The 25413-nt window shown below is 40.9% G+C and overlaps 1 protein-coding gene across 1 annotated transcript in view; it reads left to right on the top strand.

Moving 5' to 3' along the window:
• The window catches only part of KLF12 (Kruppel like factor 12), a 739644-nt gene that overhangs the window by 675183 nt on the left and 39048 nt on the right, over positions 1-25413 (top strand). Inside the window, exon 5 of the mRNA XM_029603024.1 lies at positions 24271-24428. Coding sequence (XP_029458884.1) covers positions 24271-24428 — 158 coding nt within the window. The remainder of the gene's footprint in view (positions 1-24270; positions 24429-25413) is intronic.

Here is a 25413-nt window from a genome sequence, read left to right as displayed (position 1 = left end):
TTTATAAATGTACGCACGGGCGTACTTTTGTTCATGCACCAGGCGCGAACAAAAGTACGCTGGATTTTATAAGGCACGTGCGTAGCCGCGCGTATCTTATAAAATCCGGGGTCGGAATGTGCAAGGGGGTGTACATTTGTGCAACCTGTGTGCGCCGAGCCCAGCACGCGCTGCCTGTTCCCTCCGAGGCCGCTCCGAAATTGGAGCGGCCTCGGAGGGAACTTTCCTTCCACCTCCCCTCACCTTCCCCTCCCTTCCCCTACCTAACCCACCCCCCCTCCCCGGCCCTATCTACCCCCCCCTACCTTTGTTGGCAGATTTACGCCTGCGGAAAGCAGGCGTAAATCTGCACGCGCCAGCAGGCTGCTGGCGCACCATCACCCGACCCAGGGGCTGGTCCGGAGGACTCGACCACGCCCCGGGCCGGCACCACGCCCCCGGGCCCACCCCCGTAACGCCACGTCACTCGCGGCACGCTCCTGAAACGCCGCGAGTCAATGCAAAATAGACTCGGCGCACGCAGGGGGGATTTGGGTTAGGTTTTCGGGGGGGTATGTGCATATCGTACGCGCGTACCCCTTTGAAAATCTACCCCTATGTGTGTACAATTTCCCCACGTATATTTTTAAAGAAATAAAAATACTCAGAGCAGTTGCATGCCACATAGCCAGATAAATTACAGCTTTTCTGGCTAATAAGTGGCTTTGTCCATTTTCTATATGTTACCTTTGTTTTGTGATTACAATTTTTCCATAACCTTTGGTCATTAACTACCTGATGTATTTCTTGTTGAAATAATAGTCAAATCCTTCATGCTGTTTACAGATTATGGTATATTATGAAATGATCATTTCAACATAGAAGCTTTTGGTCTACAATCCCCTTTTTTAATACTTTGTTTCATCCAGACTTGTGCGGTATCATTCTACTTCCCTTTGGTTTTCATCACTTTTCACCTTATCTACTACTACTACTACTACTACTACTATGCAGACTCATACACATAAACTTGCTTTAAAAATTATCCCGGCAAAACTACACACATACAAACACACACACAATTACACTTGATATCTGGTGGGTATGGTCTTGCAGAAAATATTTACATACATACGGCCCTATTTTAAAAATCGTACACGCACGTATACTGGAAGATATTTGCATGGCCAGGCCGCGCGCGTGCCGTGGGCCTTTTCAAAGATGCGTGACCATGCATGTATCTCCCGGTATGCGCCAAAGAACTGGCTAACCGCAAAGGGGCGGGCTGGGGGCAGGGTACGGGAGGGGCATGGGTGGAGCATGGACGGGCTGGGACAGTGCCATTAGGCACTGACCCGCTGAAGTGCGCGCCAGCAGCTGGCCAGTCTGTGAAACCTAATTCAGCTGTGAAGAGCAAGTAAGTATTGAAACAAAAGAAGAAAGTTAGTTAGAGAAGTTTTAGGGGTCAGGGAGGATAAGGGAAAAGGAAGGCAAGTTAGCTAGAGGGTTTAGGAAGCTCCCTCCCAGTCCGCTCCTTTATTGGAGCGGACTGGGAGGGAAATGAGGAAAAGCCCTATCGCATCGCCATGTGCTTCTTAGAATATTTACCCCCTTTACGTGCATGAGTCGGCACTCGCACGCACATGCGCGTGCCCATATAAAATCGGGTGAGCATGTGTGCGCAGGTAGCGGACTTTATAACTCGCTCATGTCGATGCGCGCATGTTATAAAACCGGTGTGTCCATGCATGCATGTCGGGAAATGCGAGCACAAGGACTCCAGTGCGCGGGTTTTAAAATTGACTTTATACTTTTTAAAATCAATGTATTGATGCAAGTCCCAACCCCGCCGAGATTTCACCCCTTGGAATGCCTCTCTCTATGCACGTAAAAATATGTATACAGTCTTCATAGCACAGGGTAATTTTCAAAAGGATTTTAACGGTGAATGCAACTCCTAGTGTGGCAATTTTCAAAGTACATTTACACTTATTTATGTATTTATTTATTTATTTATTGGGTTTTCTATACCGTCATTCGGTAGAGCCATCATAACGGTTTACAAAGTATACATTTTTCTTAACATTTGTGCAAAAGTATAACAAAGTGAATGTTAAACAGGAATTAAACATTTCAAGTCCAGAAAGTATTATTAAGTTGGATGACGAGGGTATATAGGTTCTGGGTAAATCCTATGGACAATTAAATGACATATATTTTAGCAAATTTCAAAAACCCACTTACAACAGGTAAAGTGCATTTACACATGAAAAGCCAATTTTTAAACATGTAATGTTTTTAAAAATCAGGCCTTGGGTGTGTAATTTTACGCTCATATCACAATTTTCCAGAAGGCTATTTCTGCAATTAAAGCACTACTTTAACCAGAGAAGTTCCTTTGAAAATTACCCTCATTAAAACATTAGGTGATTTCTATCTAATCTGTTTTGTATAAGATAATTTCCAATTGATAGTAACTTGACCCTTTCATAATGTTGTAGCCCCTGCCCAAATCCGGTCCTGATACAGGGGCCTGAAGCAGGTTACATGACCTTCTGGGTTTCTTGCACAGAGGGGAAAAGATTGAACTCTTCAAGGTGCTAGTGTTTCTCCTTGTTAAGGCTCTTCTGCACATCATCCTAGCTAGAGATGTGAATCGGAACCGGAATCTGATCGGTTCCGGTTCCGATCCAAATCTTAAAATTTTTATCGCCCGGCCCGATTGGATTTTTGATTATTGGCTGCGCCCGATCCGATAATAAAAAAACCCTCCCCGACCCTCCTGAACCCCCCAAAAAGGTATTAAAATTACCTGGTGGTCCAGTGGGGGCGCGGGGAGCAATCTCCCACTCTCGGGCCATCGGCTGCGTTAATAAAAATGGCGCCGATGGCCCTTTGCCCTTACCATGTGACAGGGTATCCGTGCCATTGGCCAGCCCCTGTCACATGGTAGGAGCACTGGATGGCCGGTGCCATCTTTAAACATGGTGCCAGCCATCCAGTGCTCCTACCATGTGAGAGGGGCCAGCCAATGGCACGGATACCCTGTCACATGGTAAGGGCAAAGGGCCATCGGCGCCATTTTTATTAGTGGCAGCCGATGGCCCGAGAGTGGGAGATCGCTCCCCGTGCCCCCATTGGACCACCAGGTAATTTTAAAAGGTTTTGGGGGGGTCGGGTGGGTTATTTTTTTATCGGGCCATCGGCGCCATTTTTATTAGTGGCAGCCAAAATGGCACCGATGGCCCGAGAGTGGGAGATCGTGCCGGGACCTCCCCACTGGACCACCAGGTAATTTAAAACATTTTGGGGGGGTTCGGGAGGGTGGGGGAGGGTAAGGGATTCGTTTTAAAGAGTCAGGGTGGGTTTAGGAGTTGTTTTGGTGTGCCAGTTTTCCCGCCCCCTCCCCAGATTTACGATTTTTCACGATAAATCGGGGGAATTTCTATTGTATCGTGACTCAAACGATTTTTGACAATTTAAAAAATATCTGACGATTTTTTTAAATCGTCAAAAAACGATTCACATCCCTAATCCTAGCAAACAAGTACACATCCACACAGACTCCCAAACCGTCTGTGTGGATGTGTACTGGCACTGAATGTCAAGTAACATAAAGTCCAAATAGTGACACATTAATGGCTAGTGCATCCAATAGCAAATAAAGGTCCATAGTAACACAAAAAAAAATCTCAGTCCCATTCTGCAGAAATCACAACTGCCCTGCCTACCAGGTTATCTCTTGGGATAGGAACACTTCTCCCTCTAGGTCCTCTTGAGAACCTACTTTGGAGGCAGTTCATCCCACTCTGTTGAGCTTCTGGCTGGCTCTTTTATCCAACCGGCAACTCATTGGCTTATTATTAGAGATGTGAATCATTTTTGAACGATTAAAATTATCGTCAGATAATTTTAAAATCGTTCTAAATCGTTAGAGTGCACGATACAATACAAATGCCCCCGATTTATTGTCAGGGGCATTTGTATTGTATCGCTAAATAGGGCACGGGAATTATTTGGGGGAGGGCGGGAAAACCGGCACACCAAAACAACCCCTAAACCCACCCCAACCCTTTAAAACCAATTCCTTACCCTCCCCCACCCTCCCAAACCCCCCCAAAATGTAATGTTACCTGGTGGTCCAGTGGGGGGGGGGGGTCCCGGCACGATCTCCCGCTCTCAGGCCATTGGCACCATTTTGGCTACCACTGATAAAAATGGCGCCGATGGCCCGATAAAATAAAACCCACCCCGACCCTTTACAAATTACCCCTTTGCTTCTCCCACCCTCCCGACCCCCCCCCAAAAACCTTTTGCATGTACCTGGTGGTCTAGCGGGGGGTCCGGGAGCCATCCCTTCAATCATACCCTCGGTGCAAGTCCTGGAGGTTTCAAAATGGCGTTGATCGCCTTTGCCCTCACTATGTCACAGGGAGCGACCGTCGCTCCCTGTGACAAAGTGAGGGCAAAGGCGATCAACTGCCAGTATGGGTGTTTTTTTATCGGGCCATCGGCGCCATTTTTATCAGTGGTAGCCAAAATGGCGCCGATGGCCCGAGAGCTGGAGATCGCACCGGGACCCCCCCCCCCACTGGACCACCAGGTAATTTAACATTTTGGGGAGGGTTCGGGAGGGTGGGAGAGCAAAGGGGTCATTTGTAAAGGGTCGGGGTGGGTTTTTTTTAATCTGCTCAGGCCTCACTAAAAAATTAACAATGTGAATTGGAATCGGAACCGATTCCAATTCACATCTCTAACGATCCGATTTTTTTCTCCCACCATCCGAACCTGATCGTTAAAACGATCGGGCACACGATTCACTTATTATTATTATTTTTTTGCCAATGGACATTTCTTCTCTTTTTCATACTCATACAAAGGACCAAATGCCATCTCAATAAGCACTTCTGCCACCTGCTCTCATAACAGCTGAAGAAATTCTAACACATCTAATCTCTTCAATTCATCATGGTTTTTCCTGTTGCAAACACTGGACAGGAAATCCTCTCTTCTCCAGATTCTCCTCAGTTGTAAGAAGATTCCACTCCAGGTACTTTCCCTGTGTATGGAAAGACCTCAATAGCACTCCGTAGGTAGATAGCACCCTCACAGTGCTACGGGCAGACTGGCTTCTCCTGATTCCAACCCTCAGGAATCCTGCTGCATGTTCCTACTGCATCACATGGGTGAACGTTTTATTTAAACTAATACCCACCTACTGAGGCCTGTCAAACCTCTTAACACACTCCCACACTAGCAGGGCATGGTCTTTTGAGACCACTATGACCATTACAATTAAGGACAAACTCCACTAGTAAGGAGAAATTTGAGGGTCCCCTTACATTTTATTTGAAGACTGAACAGAATAATATATATGGTTTATCTGTGAACTTTATTTTGTTTTTGTTTTATGCTTCTCAAGTTTATTCTTAAAGTGTAATGTTTAAACTGCACATAATATAAGATAGATTCTTGTTTGACATTTTGTGCTGACATTTTAATTTTAATGTGCAGTATATCAATTTTTTTCAATTTTGGATTTTCCTTCAGAATACTGGAGTTTATCCCACCTTATCATCTTTTGAATTAAGAAATGTATAGTTTCCTCAGCACTAGTGTCAACCACATCCGCCTTGTCCATTCTCCTGCATCTAGTCTCCTCTTGTGAGCACAATATAAGCAACGTAGGACTGTTGTGTTTACTCAATTTCCTTAAATGTGCAGGAAGAGGTCCAAGAGCAGGTGGTTTCACTCAAGGAGAATTCCCTGGTGAAGGTTTCTTTCCGGCGGGACAAGAAATGGTGGCAGTATTAACAGCAACTATAGTACAAGCCAACATTGGGGAGGAGCAGCAACCTGGAAGTGAAGAGAAGTGGAGGACACGCCCACATTTTCAGATCTGCTTGAAGGACTTACAGAAACTGAATATTGTAGAATATTATGTCAGATACAATCTGCATGGCCCATTGGATTGGCTTATTTTCCTTTCCTGTTGTCGTACCACAGATCTTATTTGATGCTGGAGCCTGTATATACTTCATGTTGTCCAACAATCCCTATACCATCTCATTTTCCTTTTATCAAAGTTGGGTATCTTGTAGCACTGTGATAGGTTGCCTATGGTCCAAGTTCAGACCTTTATCTGCTTGAGATCTGACCAGCACTCTATCAGTTGCCTACTGAGCTTTTTAACAGAAATCATTAATGTGACCATCACTCTGTTTCCCCTTTGTTTAATTCTAATTTAACTCGCTATTCCTGCCTGCACTGTCATTCAGTGGCTGTCATGATTCATGCATTTGTTCTCTCTAAACCTGATTATTAAGCCCCATTGCTTACAGGCCTCCCTCAGGCATCCATTCATAGACTATAAAAGGGCACAACCACTTCGTTACTAAGAAGTCACCATTTAACTATTGCGTGTTATGTATTTTTGTTAGAATTTGTAAAAACCCCTCTGCAGAATTTTCAACATGCATGCACACTGCTTTGCTTCAGCCTGTCCCAACATGCACATCTCACAGGGTAAAGTCACAGGATTTCACAATATTTTCTGTGCACCCATGATTTGAAAAATGAGTCTCAGATGATAAAAGGTTTGAAAAATGTTCATACATTGTAAATTTTAGCTAGTTACCTTGTGAATAATATCATGTAATAATTGGAAAAATTAAGCACATTAATGCTTTTGATTTTTGGTAGAGTTTACTGAGTCTGAGAATTTATATTTAAAACATGAATGAAAAAGCAACCAGATGCTGAGGGAGTACAAACTATGATCAATCATGACATAGGGCATCTTTACATGAAACATGATTTTAGAAATAAATGGCTCTAATGTGACATTATTAAATAATTACATTTACAGTTAGATTTGCTAGGATAGTTGTCAGTTTTAATGCTACGCTCTTTATAAAATGTTCATAATTTGAACAAACTGCCATGAGTGCAATAATCCAATATGATGGTTTGGAATAACTCAAATATCAGATTCTGAATTTTTTTCAATTACTGTGGAGTATGGATTAAATCAAACTGTCATGTCAAGAATGTTTAACCTAACCTTGTAGCTTTACCATGTTTAATGATCCCCCAGGGATTCCTCCATTTCAGAGTATAACTAAAGTTTCTGTAGTATGCCTTGATTTGATTTAGAGACATTGCTGATTGGACCTGAATGCAAGTGTCCAAAAGGGCATGTGGGAGTTGCCGGACACATGGTGACATGAGCATCCAGCTAGTCTGGTTTTCGGGCTGTCCACTATGAATATGCATGAGCTAGACTGCAAACAATGTGCATGCAAATCTCTCTCTTGAGGATAGCCTGAAAACCTGACTGGCTGGATGTGTTCTGAGCACTGGGTTGAGAACCACTGATCTAAGCAAATATGAGCTTTTCCATGAAATTCACATCTAAATCCTAGGTATTTTACCACTGTCCTAAAATACAGAGTGAGTCAAATAATCTGGGCTAGAAGAAAAACCAGATCTCTGGCAGTTTGACCACCCATATTAATTTATGGGTAGACATTGACTGAACATGAGTAACCAGAAACATTTTTTTGCCTGCCCATCTATATAATTATACATATGGATAGACATGTAACATGTGTGTGGAGTGACCTATAGGATTCTTTGCTAAATAATGTGTTTTTTTGCAATGGACCTATTCAGGTGTAGGGAAATGTATGGCTAAATGAAATCTTTGCATCTGTGTTAACTAATGAGGATGTTGGGAAGATACCAGTTCCAGAGATGGTTTTCAAGGGTGATGAGTCAGATGAACTGAACCAAATCACCATGAACCTGGAAAATGTAGTAGGCCAGATTGATAAACTGAAGAGTAGCAAATCAACTGTACCGGATGGTATGCACCCCAGGATTCTAAAGGAATTCACAAATAAAATTTCAGATCTATTAGTTATAATTTGTAACCTATCATTAAAATCATCCATTGTACTTGAAGACTGGAGGGTACCCAATGTAACCCCAATATTTAAATAGGGCCTCAGGTGTGATCAAGGAAATTATAGACCAGTGAGCCTGACTTCAGGCTTGCAAAAATAGTGGAAACTATTCTAAAGATCAAAATCACAGAGCATATAGAAAGACATGGTTTACTGAAATGCAGACAGCATGGATTTTCTCAAGGGAAGTCTTGCCGCACAGATGTGCTTCATTTTTTTTGAAGGGGTTAATGAACATGTGGATAAAAGTGAACAGGAAGATGTAGTGTATTTGGATTTTCATAAGGCATTTGGCAAAGTCTTTCATAAGCGGCTTCTAAGTAAACTAAAAAGTTATCGATGGCAGGAGGCAATGTCCTTTCATGGATTACAAACTGATTAAAAGACAGGAAAAAGAGAGTAGGAGTAAATGGTCAATTTTCTCAGTGGAAAAGGGTAAACAGTGAAGTGCCTAGGGATCTGTATTTGGACCGGTGCTTTTCAAATATTTATAAATGATCTGGAAAGGAATACCATGAGTGAGGTAATCAAATTTGCAGATGATACAAAATTATTCAGAGACGTTAAATCTCAAATGGATTGTGATAAATTGCAGGAGGACCTTGTGAGACTGGAAGACTGAGCATCCAAATGGCAGATGAAATTTATTGTGGACAAGTGTAAGGTGATACATATAGGGAAAAATAACCCATGCTGTAGTTAAATGATGTTAGTTCCATATTAGGAGCTACTACCCAGGAAAAAGATCTAGGCATCATAGTGGATAATACATTGAAATCATCAGCCTAGTGTGCTGTGGCATTCAGAAAAGCAAGGGAAGGAAGGGAATGGTTAATAAAACGGAAATGTCATAATGCCTCTATATCGCTCCATGGTGAGACTGCACCTTGAATACTGTGTACAATTCTGGTCACCTCATCTCAAAAAACATATAGATGCACTGGAGAAGGTACAGAGAAGGGCAACCAAAATGAAAAAGGGGCTGGAATAGCTCCCCTATGAGGAAAGGCTAAAGAGGTTACAGCCGAATGATAGAGGTCTATAAAATCATCAGAGGTCTAAAATGGGTAAATGTGAATCAGTGAACTCCTGCCATAGAAAGACTAGGGAGCACTCCAGAAGTTAGCAAGTAGCACATTTAAAACAAATCAGAAACAAATTCTTTTTCACACAATGTCCAATTAAGCTCTAGAATTTGTTGCCAGAGGATGTCATTAGGACATTTAGTGTAGTTGGGGGTTTAAAAAGGTTTGGATAAGTTCTCGGAGAAGTCCGTTAACTGCTATTATTCAAGTTGACTTAGGGAATAGCCACTGCTTATACTGGCATCAGTAGCATGGGATCTATTTAATCTTTGGGTACTTGCCAGGTACTTGTAACCTGGATTGGCCACTGTTGGAAACAGGTTGCTGGGCTTGATGGACCCTTGATCTGACCTAGTATGGCAACTTCTTATGTTCTTGTGTTCTTATGATTCTTTTATTAGAGCATCCCTTTAGGAGGTTTCCATAATGGATCATTCCTATAGTAAATAGAAGGACCTCTAGAGCAGTGGTCCACAAACCTGTACTTGTGGACCCACAGACAGTCAGATTTTTAGGTAATCTAAAATGAAAATTCCTGCAATAAATTTGCATAGCATAGAGTCAATGCATACAAATCTATCTCATGCATATTCACTTTGAATATCCTATAACCCTGACTGGCTAAGGGCTCCCCAGGACAAGCTTGATAACTAAGGATGTGCAGCTACCTATTTTCAGATTTGCTTAATATTTTCATGTTGAGATTTATTTTCATTTTTCTTGGTTTGTTTAATTTTATTTTTTATGGTATGGTTCATTTCCCAAACCAAATAATTCATTAAAAATGAAAAAAAAAACCCAAAACAAAAAAGAAAGCCGGGTCTTTCCCCATTTAAATGTGCCATCCTCCAGGCAGACAGTGAGATTTTTAATGCACTATTTAAAGCACCAGGAACAAGTGAACCTCACTCCTTTTGCAATCAGGATCCAGGAAGGGGTAAGTGGGGGCCAGGTTGGGAGCTCACAGACCCCATCATTTTAAATGGGAGGGATCTGGCACTGGCCTTGGCTGAATAGGCTCTAGGGCAGGCCAGATTCGTTTTTCAGTCCACGGCAGCCCAGCCAGAGCTGCTAGAAGTCCAGGAATTTTTTTCAACAATGCCACCAATACAAAAATACTCAATTTTTTGGATATTGTCATAGGAGGCTATTTCCAGTTTTATATACAGAAATCTTAAGCATGAGAACATTCACACAATAGATGGAGAACTCTCACACACCTTCACTAGTCCTTTCTCTTAGAAACACACATTTTCAATACTATTTCCTTTTAGATGTTGTCCCCCAAAAATTCAAAAGAAGGAGTACTTACCTATCCTTTCCTCTGGTCAGGCAACTTTTCTGAGGACACACCAGAGATCACACATTGAATCCCTCCTGCAAAATCCTATGCAGTTTTAACTTCAATTCCTAACATCCAGAATACTCTAAAGCAGTGGTTCCCAATAGGGATGTGCATTTGTTTCTATCAAATGCCAAACATGCCACAAATGAGGCTATTTATTGTTTGTTCTGAATGGAACATTATGCATATAGAATTAATTATATGCTGGCTTTGTATTATTTCATTAACTATAGACAGACATGATTCCATGATAGGTTATGACAGCCTATATCCTGATAAATCTTCTCAAGACCTATAATCAAATGGCACTTAGCCGGTTTTAGATGGATAACTTGTGGGCATAACGGGATAGCACTACTTAGCCAGATAAGTTATCCGGCTAAGTAGCGATATTGAGACTTAGCTGAATAGATTATCTCTCTAGGTTATACCTGCTTAATAGCAGGTCTAAACTTAGGTGGATAAGACTTATCCGGCTAAGTAGCGACTTATCTGGGGATATTCAGCTGCATAGTCATGCAGCTGATTATCCCATCTAAGTTAACCAGATAAGTCTATCCACCTAATTTAGATAAATGTCTATGGATTGAATATAAGCTACATTAATATTATGGACTGAATACTTAAAGAAGAAATAAAGTTCACTGTTTTTGAGACCTGCACTTAAATTTGCCTTTTTTAAAATAAATATTTATTGAAGGAGCACAAAGTTATAAACCCTCTGTAGTACATTTAATGGAAGATTTATGACCATATAAAATTTTATTATTTTAAGGATTTCCTTTAGCAGACATATAAAGCTTTTTGTCTGTCTGAAAGAAATTGTATAAGACTGCACATGGGGTCATTCTCCAAAGCTAAAATTCATTGTATGGAATCTATTATTTGCACGTAAGCTCAAGGCTTGCAACTCAAAAAAGTGTGAAAAACATGTATTCCAAAGATGTCCCATGCAGACCTCATAGAGTGCAAAGATAAATTTAATACCCCTTATATGTTCTTCAGTTGTTACCATGGCACAGTTTTGCCCATTAAATCCTTTTAGCAGGTTTTCAGTGTATTATTGTGTTATGTGTCCAGTCCTTACAATGAGGCAAATCACTTAGCAGAAAAGCTGAAATTTATAATACTTTTATAATCCTGCACTGCAACTGTTTCAAATACAGAACGGTAAAACTTTTAGGTAATTGCTGCACATACAAAAGGCTAATCCAGAAAGTGGCCTGCTGTTATATTAAGGGTAATATTAAGGGTAGTTAAAGTCCTAGAATAGCAATCAGGGCATCAAAGGTTCAAATCTTCAATAATTGTCTGTGAAAAAAATATTTAATGATTTACCTTCAGGTTGGTGAGGGGATCTCTTTAAGTCGCACTACGAAATAATGCCTTGAAAAGTCTTGCCAGCATTGAAAGAAATGAGATCAGTGCATTATGAGATGCATATCAGCAAGTGACTATTGCTTTCAAAAGTCTATGTTTCTGTTTTTATAAGACCCCCTTCATGTTTTCTATCTTTGTGAGTTAGCTTGGTGATGGATGTAAAAGTATTGTATGTAAGAGGATTATCTTACCATCAGCCTTAAAATTTAAAGACTATAAAACGCAGCCTTTACTTGGAGCTTTTTTTTTTTATTTGTAATGCATCTTAAAAAGCAAATAGGATTATGCCGTAATGCTAGATAATTATTTTAAGTGCTCCTAGATCTGGTTCGTCCAGTTTCTGGTCCCTCTGTCAGTAAAAGCACTGTAGTGTTATGATTGGGCTTTGTCTACGGGTGGGCGGTAACATGAGAGCTAGAGCTGAACTCCCTGTCAACGGAAGGACTGGTATTGTAAATAAGCAAAAGGCAAAGATACAGCTACAATGACATCAAAAGGGAATTGGAAAGATATGGAAAGGGTCCAGGGAGGCAGGAAGAAAGACTGTGAAAGCGTCTTCATAAGCGGTTAATGAAACATTTCATAAAACCTGGAAAAACATTTTTGATAAATCTCTTTTTTAAAGTAATCGGCAATTGAAGAATTTACAGATCTAAAGAACTCCATGTAGATTTGCAGAAAATCTTAAATGTAGAAACTAAGGATTACCATATAATCTCCTAATCAATGGATCCATATTGAATATTCACAGTTCTGATGTGGACTTCCCTAAGCAGTGGATGTGGATTTCCCCAGCTGATTTTGAGGAAATCCACATTTTCCAATCATTTTCCCATCAAATTGAAATCACCCTGGTTCAAGCTCAGTGTTGAATAGTTCACTCATCCCTACTAGATTTTAACTTTAGACATTGTTTCAAAATGCTATTAATCTGAAAATGTATCAAAATGCCCTTTCTCCCAAACCTGTGAACTCAAGGGTTGCGGGTAATTTTTAATAATGTTTAACACTAAAGATTGGCGGATGTATTAAAGTCTTTTTCTCATTTTGTGTCTATGGGGGAAAATTCTTAGGACCTTCAGACTGATTGAGAACTGAGGTCATCACATATAATTTCTCGATACTGATCTAGCAAATTATTAAGGCAAACATTGATCTGCTCAAGAGAGTCCCAAGGCTGAGACATGGGCAGGAATTTGTGTCCCTGGGCTCGTTGCTAGCACAAGCCTGCCAACACTTGGCCAGAAACCAGGTCAGTTAGCTAAACAAGGTTATTTTATTCACTATAACATACAGGAAACAGAAAGTCCAAGGAAAAGCAAAGACCAAGGCAGGCAAATGTCAGGAATCACATAGTCTAAGGAGTCAAAGTAACAGAATTCATGGCAGATAAGAAATGGTGCAGGGAACCTGGAACCTGGGAGGCAGAGCAAACCATTGATAGTGGCCAAAGAAACAAGCAATGAAACAGCAAAGAGCACAGCCAGAGGCAGGGAAGAAATACCCAGGCCCACCTGGAATGACCTCTGTTGAGCCAATCAGGACAGGGAAGCACATGCACATGCAGCACATGGCACGGCCAGTAACAAATTGGTTGAAATAGAGTTTCCAGGAGCCAGAATCCTCCAGGAGCAATGGTGGTACCCCCTCAAAAACCCCAGGTCGCTAGTTTCAGACTGGCAAATGCCTGACAGGCAAGGATTGATGCTAAATTTTAATGATCTGTTGGAATATTACCAGAAGGCCTGAAAAAAATAGGTACAGCTAATCAATTTCATGATCTGACATAAAATGCTGATAGTTTGTATTCTCCTTTCTTTAAACCAAGCAGTAACCAGCTGTTTACATAATAAAGTTGACTTTTAGAACATTCTGATTTTGTTGTAACTTCTATTGAGATACCAGTGGCTGAAGTTTTTCAAAGCTTTGACAGGGATCCTACATCCATCATTATCAACCTTGCTAAAATGAATGCTGCTGTTCTAATCATCTTCAGGAACATGTTTTTCCACTTCCCGATGCATCTTAAGTATGATACTAACTTCCACAGCTAATGGGTAATGTTAAAGAAGAATAGATTTTTAAAAACAACAAAATATCTGAAGGTATTACAATGAAACAACAATAGCAATAGGACACAGTAAATGTAGAAATGCAATAGGACGCTAGTAAATGTAGAAATGTAAAAATGAAAGTGCCAGGAAAAAAACAGAAAGACATAGGAAATACAAAGTAAAAAAATGTACAAGTTGATACTTTTATGACTATAGCATTTCAGTAAAGAGAACCAGACTAAACAATCCATTGGATAAATGCTCAGATATGGGTATCTTAGGCTCTAATATAGAAATATAAATCATTCCAAAATAAAAATAACCTTTAATAAAAAATATATCATTGTACCTGCAGAATGTTTCAGGTGACACACACTACTAGGAACAAATGTGTCCTTCCCAGGTTGATTCTACTGCTATGGGGATATTTATAATATAGGAGCCTGGACCTATTTACCATGGTGCAATACTGTGTTTGAACATAATAAAGAGTGTTTATCACAATGGAAAATGCATTATCACAACATACACGCAAGTAACTTGTGGAATTTGTGATTATTGCAAACTTCAGTGGCCCATAAATCAGGTTCAATACCACCATGTTAATGATCCATGTTACATGCAAAAACGTTCATTGGAATGGCAACTAGAATCACAACTCAAGAAAAATCTTCACAAGCCTCAATACTTGGGGGGAAAGTTAGCTGCACTTCAAGAGGGTGTAGATAACTGTCCCCTGCAGAGCACTGCCATGCTAAAGTGCCTGAGGATGTCCCCAGGACTGCTGATTTAAAAGGGCCTCAAGCTCCTAAGAAAGGTTTTACCTTGTAAATGTAATCCCTGAGCTAGCATCCCATCACAGAGCCCCAAAGACCACACCGGAAGTAAGATTTAAACTGGTAAAGTCTTCTTATGTTAAACAAAATCTGATGACCAAGATTCCCTGTTACATGTGTGTGTGTGTGGGGGGGGGGGGGGGGTTTACTTACTGGGCCCTGAGCATTGTTCAAGAATTACATTAACATTTAAAGTCTCTTGTAAACAGGAGAAATAATCATGCTGGAAGCATTGATGGTTTCCAACTTAACTTTTACTGATTAAATGACAATTGATAAAAATGTTATTTTGCAGATGGTCAATTCATGGCACAGATATAGATTTTCAATAAATTTGTGACTTTATTCTTCTAGTCAATGTATACTGTTGTTAATACCAATGGTTTAATTTATCCTTTTTCCTTTATAATCACCAGGGTAGTTTTTAAGCTTACTCCCAGTAAATTGTAGATATGATGATATCCCAGTTTAGATGTGTTAGTGAAAGATCCTTTTTCTCATACCTTTAGTCCAGTAACTCCATATTCTCCTCATCCCCTTGTTTGAACCTGAATGGTACCTCCATGATCCTCTCCTCCTGGCTTATCTTCATGAGATGGTCGTGAATACACCAAAATGGATGCCACAGATCTTCTTCCAACATCCTCTTACTCCTTCTCTCTAGGAATTAATGAAAACTCATTCCCCACCAAGTACATTGCTTGTCCACTGGTTCTCTCTCTGTGAAAGACACCACGTCCTTTACATGGCAATGAAACTGAGTCCCTGGACCCTAGAGTATTCAGAAAAACAGGAAAAACAATAAAGTTGTTAAGCAATGGAACCAAAAATCAGAGGAAGAAAGGATAGAAAAATGTCCTCCTCCTAACCAGAAGGTTTCCAAAAAGCATGGTAAATTAGGCAAAAACATCCTTTCTTCCTTACTTCACCCAGGTCTCAGTCCAAGCGTCTTTACCTAAGGAAAACTCTAAATACAAATGGAGCAGTAAAAGGACATGCAGCTCCTAGGAGGGACAACTGAAAACTCCACACCCTAAGATGGTGGCAGGGATTTATATAGTCTAGGAGCTCACTTTTTCAGGGTCCCAAATGGGGGAGCAAAAACATACAATAATGCTATATCTGTTCCCCCCAATAAAGATGGAACAATCCTCTTAGTAGGAACCCACAGGGTTCTCTACATAAAAATGTCTTTGGTAGGCCTTGGGTCAAGAGCTTGTTCTCTCTGCCACCCCAGCCCAGCACATTAAAGGGTAGATTTTAAAACGTCTGCGTGCATGTCCATGTCCATGTCCATGGGCATGCCGATTTTATAACATGCTCGCACCAGTGCGCGCATGCTATATAATACATAGGCCACGCACACATACGTGCCAAATTTTATAATCCGCGCACGTATGTGCCGGCGGCATGCACAAGGGAGTAAAATTATGCACATTTGCGCGGCGACGAGATAGAGGGTCCCCCCCAGTTCCCTCCCAGTCTGCTCCAATTTAGGAGCGGACTGGGAGGGAACTTTCCTACCCCCTACCTTAATCTCCCTTCCCCTCTCCTCCCTACCCTCTAAATCCCTTTTTTTTTGTGTTTACCTGTTTTCCGTCGAGTGCTTTCTGGGCCCGACCTGAAATAACTTCTGCACACCAGCAGGCTGCCGGTGCACGATCTCCCAGCACAGCGGCAAATGGCTGCTGTATCGGCGGTCCTTGCTCCGCCCCCTGGATGCTCCTCCCCGCCCCCTGGACTGTTCCTCCCTGCCCTGGGACTGCCCTTTGATAGAGGCCTGGCTCTTGTGCGCACAACGGGGGTTATCTGCGCAACCGGGTCTCTTCTAAAAGGCACGCAGCATGCACAAGACCTGTCTGCACGCATAACCCCCCATTTTTTTACATGCGGTGGGGTTTTAAATCAGCCCGTAAGTTTTTTAAAAGTCTTCATTTTACAACCCTAAACCTTTATAAAAAGAAATATCACCCCTTGTTCCACTTCCCTATCTTCCCCAGTTTGTGGTGGTGTCTTGAAGAAGCAGGAGCAATCCCAATCCTACCTCACTGATGCTATCTTGGAAAATGGTGCCAGCTGACCCCCAGGTGCTTCTTTACCTCTGACAGGGCATAGGATATCACGGTTTAGTAAATCCCATAGGAATTTTCTTCAGTAAAACAGTATGGAAATCCAGTGCTTTACAGTGGCTGAGTAAATTGATCCCCTCCCCCGCAGTATCATAGTGGTAGATAGGGAAGAAGGACCTCTCAGACCACCCAGTGTACCCTATTGTCCCTTCCTGCCATCACTGCAGACCTCACTCTGGTCGTGGCTCTTTTTTATCCTTACAACCACCTTCTCTATCTGTCCGAACTCTTCTTCTTTTGATTATTACTGCCTCTTCTGGTTAATGATTCCAGGTGTCTGCCATCCTCTCAGTAATTATGCACATCTGCCCGTCTCCTCTGAGTCTTGCTCCTTCCAACTTCATATCCTTGAGCTTGTTTTTATTTGAAGAATGTTTACTGCCCTGTACTTTATTGAAGTCTAGAAATTTGAACATTGTGATTCCCTTTTTCCTTGGTCCTTCTAGATAATGCATTTAAAATCCTTAAGACCAAATGCACCCTGTCAGTCTGAAAGCCAGCTGATAATTCAGGAACAGGATGACAACTTGAAAATTGTAATAGAAATTATGTTTCTATGGAAAGTTATTTCTACCTCTATAAAGTATGTAACTAAGCAATAATACCAAAATGAGTGTTCAGATATATATTATATATAAGGTTGCCTTGTGGTTATGTGAGATAAAAGGCGAAATTAAGCGCCTTCAACCCACAAGTCAATATTCTTGTTGAAACAGGTCAATATTCAAATTCACAAAAAAATACAAACAACCCCTTTTAATGCATAATTCCTGTTCTGCCAGCTAGTCTGTTGCAAGGGCTCCCTTGGGAGGGCTGCGACCTTGTTCTGACGAATGCTTCCAGGTTCATTTCCCAACCAAAGGGGGGGGAGGGGTAGGGATAAGGTAAAATCTTTCAAGGCCTTCAGGCTGTCTGGTGTTCTTCTGTATTCTTCCAGTTAAAAAAAAACCCCAAAAACACTGCATGTACATAAATCGCCTCCTATTCAGAAATAAATCATTTTACTGGTTAACTGGTTAGCAGGTGAAAATTCACAGTAGATATACTTTGAATAATGCATTTCAATACAGATACAGTCATTGGTAAATATATACTTTCTGGCAGTAAATGCTATTATATGGGACTCTCTCTGGGCACTTTTCCTGAATGATACCTGCAAGCTGGATACAGACTCCTTCACAGAAGAGAACTGGAAATTCCTCCTGATGCAACTTCAGATTAGTCTGTGATGACAGATTCTTTCAACATCTTCTCTACAAATAGATTTCTGAATCTGACAGGACTCAAGTTGACTCCTACCGAAATCCATTCTTCAGAACCCGTAGAGTATGAGGAGTAAGGGACTAACTTGCCTCCTTCTTTTCATCATCTCTCTGTCCTTTCCATTTTCAAGATCATCCTTGAGTCCCGTGCAAATCTCTTACCCTTAGGGCCCAGCAACCCTGTCAGGACAGGAAACTGAAAGAATAGAACGTGAGCCAAAGTGGGCTTATGGATTTTGTTAAACACACTCCTTTACAAGAGGAGCCACGATACAGTCCTACTCTCTCTGACATCACATATTCAGGGTCTGTGAAGACTGATGTGACTAGTAAGGAGCACTTGTGAAACCCTTACAGAAGCAAATAATAATAATATGAATTTTAATTTTTATGTGTCACCCTACTTTACAATAACTATGCAATATAATGCAAATAGTGTGTAATCCCTGGGCTGGTTTTACCTGGTTAGTGGTACCACAAGCATCGTTTAGGTGGTGAACGTCCTATAATGTTAAAAGGTTGTACTTCAGGGTTCCCTGAGTGGGGGGAAAAGATAACTTTCAAAGCCCTTGCATTGCAATTTCTTAAGTCTCAATTTACAGCTTTTGTACACAGCAGTGATAATCACAGCACTGATGAGTGTTAATGTCATTAGACAATGAAACACACTGATAGCTCCTACCTCCTTCTTAATGTTATCTCCTCTGAACTCCTTAGTTTTCTTCAGTACCTGAATGGCACCAATTATTCTCCTCTTCTCCCTTCTAGTATCAAAATGATACTCCAGTTACTCCTCTTCTCCAAATCTTCAGTAGACGTTCATGGGCCCTAGAGGGGGTCCATCCCAACTTCTTTCTCCCTTCTCTCCTTCTTCTCCTCTGGATACTGGAAGTCATCTCTTCTCTGAATATTGATCTACAGATTCCTTCTCAGAGAAGAAACCTCTCCCTTTGATGTTAAAGCAGCAAAGAAAATAGCTAGAGACCCTAGATAATGGATACTCAGAACTTGAACGGTCAATAAAAAAAATATAGAAAAAGAGAATAGGGAGGGTGGAAATAAATTCCCATCCAAATGAAAAGTTCCATTGAGGCACTAAGACTTAAACAATAGAAAAATCAGTGGACAGCGATGGAATGCTGCCTCTGAAAGGAAAACAGAAGATCCACACCCTAAGATGGTGGTCTGGCTTTATATAGCAGAGGAATCTATCAAATACTCTCTCCCACATAAGAGAATTAACTACCTACACTGTTACTTTGTTTCACCCCCACACAAATGTACTATTCTATATTATTCCTAGTCAGATCTGACAGGATCTCTATAAATGCATAAAATAATGTAACATGAATCTAAAGTAACAAAGTTAAATAAATGAAACAGAAATCAATGTAATAGAGATTTTGTCATAACCCTGACAGAAATGGGTTTAGGACTTGCTTACACTTACCCTGACCCAAGATGATTGAAGAAGAGGAAATCTTAATCTTCCCATATAAATCTGTAATCTCTGCCTACTGCACTGACAGTGGATATGGATGAAATAATATTAAGCCAATAAAACATATGTCCAGTTTTTAATTTCATTTCATTGTAATAAACATCTCATTGATATAATTTTAATGTTTAGTATTAAACTAAAGAATGCTATTAAGATATTTATATTGTTTAAATAATATGGGGGTAATTTTTTTAATTATTTACACGCATAAAAGTAGTATATATTGTAGCAAATTTCATAAGCCCATTTACGCGCTTAAAGTGCATTTACACACGAGAAACCCAGTTTTAAGCATGTAAACACTTTTGAAAATTACCCTCTTAGCATACTATTTATAGGGTGCTGGGCCAAATTAACATCAAAGGCCTTTGGGACTGCAGCCTGGATCCTGAGATTTAAGGGGTGGATCTAGTGCGCTAGGCCCATATGCAAGTTAATTGGGCCTTGGTTATATTGCCAATGACCTTATACTGCTCATTCCCCTTGATTCCTTCTCCCTTCTCCCTCCTTCCCTCATGCCACCCCCATCCCTGGTCATTCTCCTGGTCTTGGCAGGAGAGCAGTGTTGCTCTTTCATACAATTTCAACCTCCTCTGCCACACATGTCCAGTTTCATGGTATGAACCCTGTCATTTCATGGGAGCTGCCAATACTGCAAGATTCAAACCAGAAGACTGTTTGGAGCTGCATCACATAACAGAGTAGGCTAACACAGGTATAAAGAATTAGGAATGAGGGAGAAAGAAGGAGCAGAGAGAAAGGCAGGGATGGTGATTGGGGAGGACGATACTGGGGACTGTCAATGAGAGAGAGCAGAGAATAGAGACCAGGGGAAAGGGAGGGAAACTAGGAGTGTGCCCATAGGAGGAGAGAATCAGGGAGCCCAAATTATCTGTTAGCAATCCTAGAGGGGCCCCAGAGTATTTAGAAGCTCCAGAAAACTATCAAAGTGTATCTGGCCCTGGTAGGGTAACACTACCATACAGAGATTAAACATTTGCAAGCAAGTCAATGCACATTGATGCCTTTCTGATCCGTGGTATAAGTAATTCTGAAAATAACGTTGGCAATAGTCTCTTATTTAAAAACTGCCCTTGAGAGTGCTTACAAAACCCTTGTTTTCAAAGCAAAGGCCCCACTTTTTGTTGAATTCAAAGTTTTAAGTGTCAAGAGTTAAGGAGTAATGGGGAAATCTGTGAAATCCACCAAACTGGCAGTATTTTGCATGAGGGATGAATCTTGCTTACCCCACTTGCCCACCCCAAAAAAATAGCTCCATCCCTAAAATGGCAATTAATTAGGAAACTGCATCAGAAAAGCTGAAAATTTGAAGGTAATCATTTAGCTTGCACAGCAAGTTTTACAAAAGGCATAATTTTGGCACAAGGTAAAAACATGTGTAAGGGGTCCTTCTTTCCCTTACCATTTATTTCCTCTTTCCCATTTCTAGGGAAAGTTGTTTGGCATGTTTTGGACCATCCCTAGATTTTTTTCCACCTGGGGTGCAGGGATTGGTCAGGCTCCCCCTGTATAGTTTAGCTTAAGTATGTACAATGTGTGTGTGTGTAACCCTCTTTCCTAAGGGTCACCTTCTCATCCTTGGGGAGACTTAGGGCTTATTCCTCCAAGATGAGGAACAATCTTTCCTGGCCCACCAGCTGGGGACAGGTCAACTTGCAAGGCCAAACAGGGCCGGGCACATTTTCTACTCACTTCAACAAATCGAATGTCCACTCCAGAATTTGTGCATCAGAATGACAGCTAGTTTACTGAAGAAATGGTCAGACCAATACAAAAATCTCAGGTTGAGTTATGTTTCAGATATAACTTGTGAATCACACAGTTGAGTCCAGCAACAAAAAGCATCAAGTATCACGGTCCACTTTTCTCACAAATACTCTTTCATTCTCTTCTTCTCTCAGCCCCAAGCCTGGGTTGGATCCAGGCCCGAAAGCACTCAGACTCTTCTTACATTTACTAATCCCAAAGTTCACAACTCACAAAAGTTCTAGGATAGCTGCAAGACACGTTCTCCCATCATTTGTAGGTGGATACAGTTCGTTCCCAGCCCTGCTCAGAGACTCCACACAGGCACAGGATTCCTTCTGGTACTGCTTGCCCTCCTTATAGTTCCTTCGGCTCTTCATTTGTCTCCTTACTTCTCTCAGGTTTTCTGAGGCACTTGGAGAGTATCGCCACCTGACTCCTGCTTCTCCCATCTTATAACCTCAGGAGAGGTTAACAGCTAAATCCTCCTTGTTGATCTGTGATTCTGGAGAAGCCCCAGCTCTAATGTGAACAAGGATTATATACTCCTACTCTAAATCATGCCCAAAGGGTTGTACCCAGCTGTAGGTCACATAGATGCCTGACAACCCTCTATCACTGCAACCTTCCCATAACCCCAATGCACAGCCCTTACAGGACTTCCCTTAGGAGGAAATCACATCTTTAATATAACACATCCTCTCTGTGGCACACAGGGGCCATATGTGATTGGTTGTACTTTGGATTTTGGAGTATTTAGAAGGAATGTTTTTTTTTCTGGTTGTTCCAAGATGGCTTCTCAGCCAGCAGAATTGGGAAAACTAGGACAGTAGTCTTGCTAGAGCCCTCATGGCCTGGAGGTATTGCCTTGGGCGAGTAGAGAAGAAAAGAATGAATTTTTATCTATTGAGAGAGTTTATTATTTTTTTCCTGGACCTGCTCCTAGCTCAGGAGGGCAGACATTCCTGCCTGAGGGGATTGGAGTAGGATGCTACTTTTCCCTGTATCCAGTTAAAGTGGGGACTGTAGTTGCCAGAAGTAAGAACCATTTTGGAGAAGTTTTTTTCTTTATTCTTGGATGGGACACCTTCCTGTCTACTTTTTGGAGAAGAGATTTTTCCTACTTTCCTGTCACCAGGAAGGGGCATTGACTCAGAGTTGGAGAGAGAGAGAGAAAGATATTAAGGCTCTTGAAGTTTTCAATCCTTCCGTATCAATTGATTTTTATTTTATTTTCTATTCTTTTCATTGGATCAAGTTCTTTTAAGTTACAGTGAACTTTTTAATTTGAACACAAGTTCAAGCATCCTGCCTGCTTTTTCTGAGTTTGAGCACAAGCCTGCTGAGATCCACTGGAGTGAGTACTCTTGTGAGAAAGATCAAGTAGAGCTTGCAGGATTAGAGAGATTGTGCAGTGATCCCTGCTCTGTGCACCTAGGGTCCCCGGAGGCTTGTCCTTCTTCCTGCCAGTAGAATCCCAGCAACCCCAGTGGCTCACAGTCATGGTAAATGGAAGGAAGAATTAAAGGTCTGGGAAGCTAGATTTGCCTTGGGCACTCTGTGTGACCCTTGCATTCTGGACATTAACCAAAAAAATGCAAAAAAAAATCTTTTCTCTCTATAGATAGATATTAAAATAATGTAGTGGGGCCTTCATCCCAATTCTTAAGTCTGACTCTAAATTTAGTACAAGAAGCAGGCCCACATCTGTTTTTCTTTTTCGATTTCTGTGTATGTATGTGTCTCCAACTAGCCTACTGGATCTGTCACAACTCAGTAGTAAACTCCCAACATTTCATTCAAGGACAGCTAGGAAAACACACTGATTTGACATGTCCTTTAGAGTGGACAAATGGCTGCCCAGCTTATTGACCAATCAGATCACATGCTTTATAAGACATTTTCTGATCTATTTTATTACATGCTAAGGACCCCCCCCCCCATTTTAGATATATGGAAAAAAAAGCTTAGTAAATTGTGGCCCTGTGTATTCTGAAGAGTGTGTGAATACAGTTTGACTTGTAATTTTGAATTGCTGCTTAAGCCTAACCATGTAAAACTTATTACATACACCAGTATGTGAAGATCTGCAAAAGAGATGGTTACTGCACTTCCATGAAATTTCATGTATAGCTATGGACAAAGTCATGATTGCTCTGTTACTGCATTTGAATGCTATAAGTGCATTTCACCAGGATTCAGAGTGAAACAGCATTATTCTTTTACTGTTCTGACTTCAATGGGATTGATATACCTATACCACTGGAAGCTCAGAACAGCTTAGTTGCTGCCTTTAACAAGTCCTCTCTGTCCGTACCAAAGAGATTCTGTAGCATAAATAGGGAAGAATTTGGCAAGTTAATGATTATACAGTTGAAACAGATGCGAATAGCATTGTATAAACCATAAAAATGAGCACCTATGAAAAGGGTATCTTATTATGTCACTGTTTAATAATAGATAAGGAATTGCATGCAAGAGATAGAGGCCAAGGAGACAGAGATATTTGTTAATAGAGAGATGCACTGGTTTATGGTTTATTTATAACCCGCTTAAAAACCCTAAGTGGCTTACACAAAGGACATTCAAGATAAACAGAAGACATTTTTTGTCTTTATAATATGCAGGTATTATATAATCTTGCTATCAATCAGGAAATACAAATTTTCTGTTGTATCTGATTTGATTAGAACCTGCTAAAATAGACATGAGCTTCAGATTGCTATATGCATTAATAGCCTTTACCAAAATGTAGGCAGAAGTTTTTATTTTCATTTTTATTTTCTTTTTTAAAGAATTAGCATTAGGATCCTATCATAGAGATAGCTCTGTATTTGCCTTTTATGATTACTCTTGGATTGATTTCTCCCCGCACAAAGTTACAACAGTAGTATGGGTTTTCATTGATGGCATAGTTTGCATTCTATTCATATTTTCTTTAACCATTCTATTTTTTTTTTTTTAGTTCAATTTCACCATTCAGTATTGAGAGCACAAGACGCCAGAGGAGGTCCGAATCTCCAGATTCCAGGAAGCGACGTATCCATAGGTGTGACTTTGAAGGCTGTAATAAAGTGTACACCAAAAGCTCCCACCTGAAAGCTCATCGGAGAACTCATACAGGTAGGAGCATGTCTTCAGAACAGTACTAGCAGTAAATCAGAACTGTCAAGTGACCAGGTTCCTGGAGAGAGACTGGCTGGTCCTATCTTTTGACAACATTTTCCCCAGCCATGGATTTTTGTACCTGTAGTGCTAATTTCAAATGAAAGATACAGGGACTACATATTCCACAATGCATTAGAATGGGGATTCGAAAACCAAGGGTGATTAAGACTTCTCCCTAAATCTGGGCAAGATGGCAGCTCTGACTAAAGTCAAGAAATTGAAATCACACCCTACCTAGCCCGATTTAAGAGTAAATGTCATTAATGCATAACACAATAGGGATGTGCATTCATTTAAAACAAAATTGTAAAACACAATGAATAAGGCTAATTCATTTCATTCAGGCAGCTCTGAAATGAATTGTGGGTGCCCCTGAATGAAACAAATCTTATTTGTTTGTTTCATTTTAAGCTAATGATTTGGGCCTAGATATTGCCGTACATCAAAATGGTGCCATCCACTGGGGTGAATGCGCCGGAATTAATTAACTCTGGCGTGACCCAAATGGACGGTGTCATTTGGCTTCCATGTGCCAAAGAATGAAGAGGACAAAGAAGAGGTTCTGAGTCCTGGGCTCCAAGGTCTGGACCTGACCCTAGGCTTGTTGAAGAAAAACTGAAGTAGACATCGCTAATCATCTTTGAGAGAGCCTCATACCAGGATTTCTAGCTAAAAAGGTTATTTTGGAGAAGACTCTGTCAGTGCCCTCTCCTGATGTCATTTCCCCAAAACTTATGAACATGTGAATGCTGTTTATGTGACCCTGTCCCCAAGACTCTTAAAAGTCTTTGTTGAATTATTCCCTAACTATTATTTTTGGGAGCAGAAGCTGGTGTTCATTTGAATTACCGCAACTTGAATATAACCATCTGCAGCCCAGAGTCTCACCTTACTGGGGAGTTCGTGACTCTTTCCAACCAGTCTCCTGCACTTGGTTTGG

The sequence above is a fragment of the Rhinatrema bivittatum genome, chromosome 5, assembly GCF_901001135.1.
Source record: "Rhinatrema bivittatum chromosome 5, aRhiBiv1.1, whole genome shotgun sequence".
Lineage (NCBI taxonomy): Eukaryota > Metazoa > Chordata > Amphibia > Gymnophiona > Rhinatrematidae > Rhinatrema > Rhinatrema bivittatum.
Note: the sequence above shows the minus strand (reverse complement) of the source record. Positions and strands in the feature narration are given on the sequence as shown.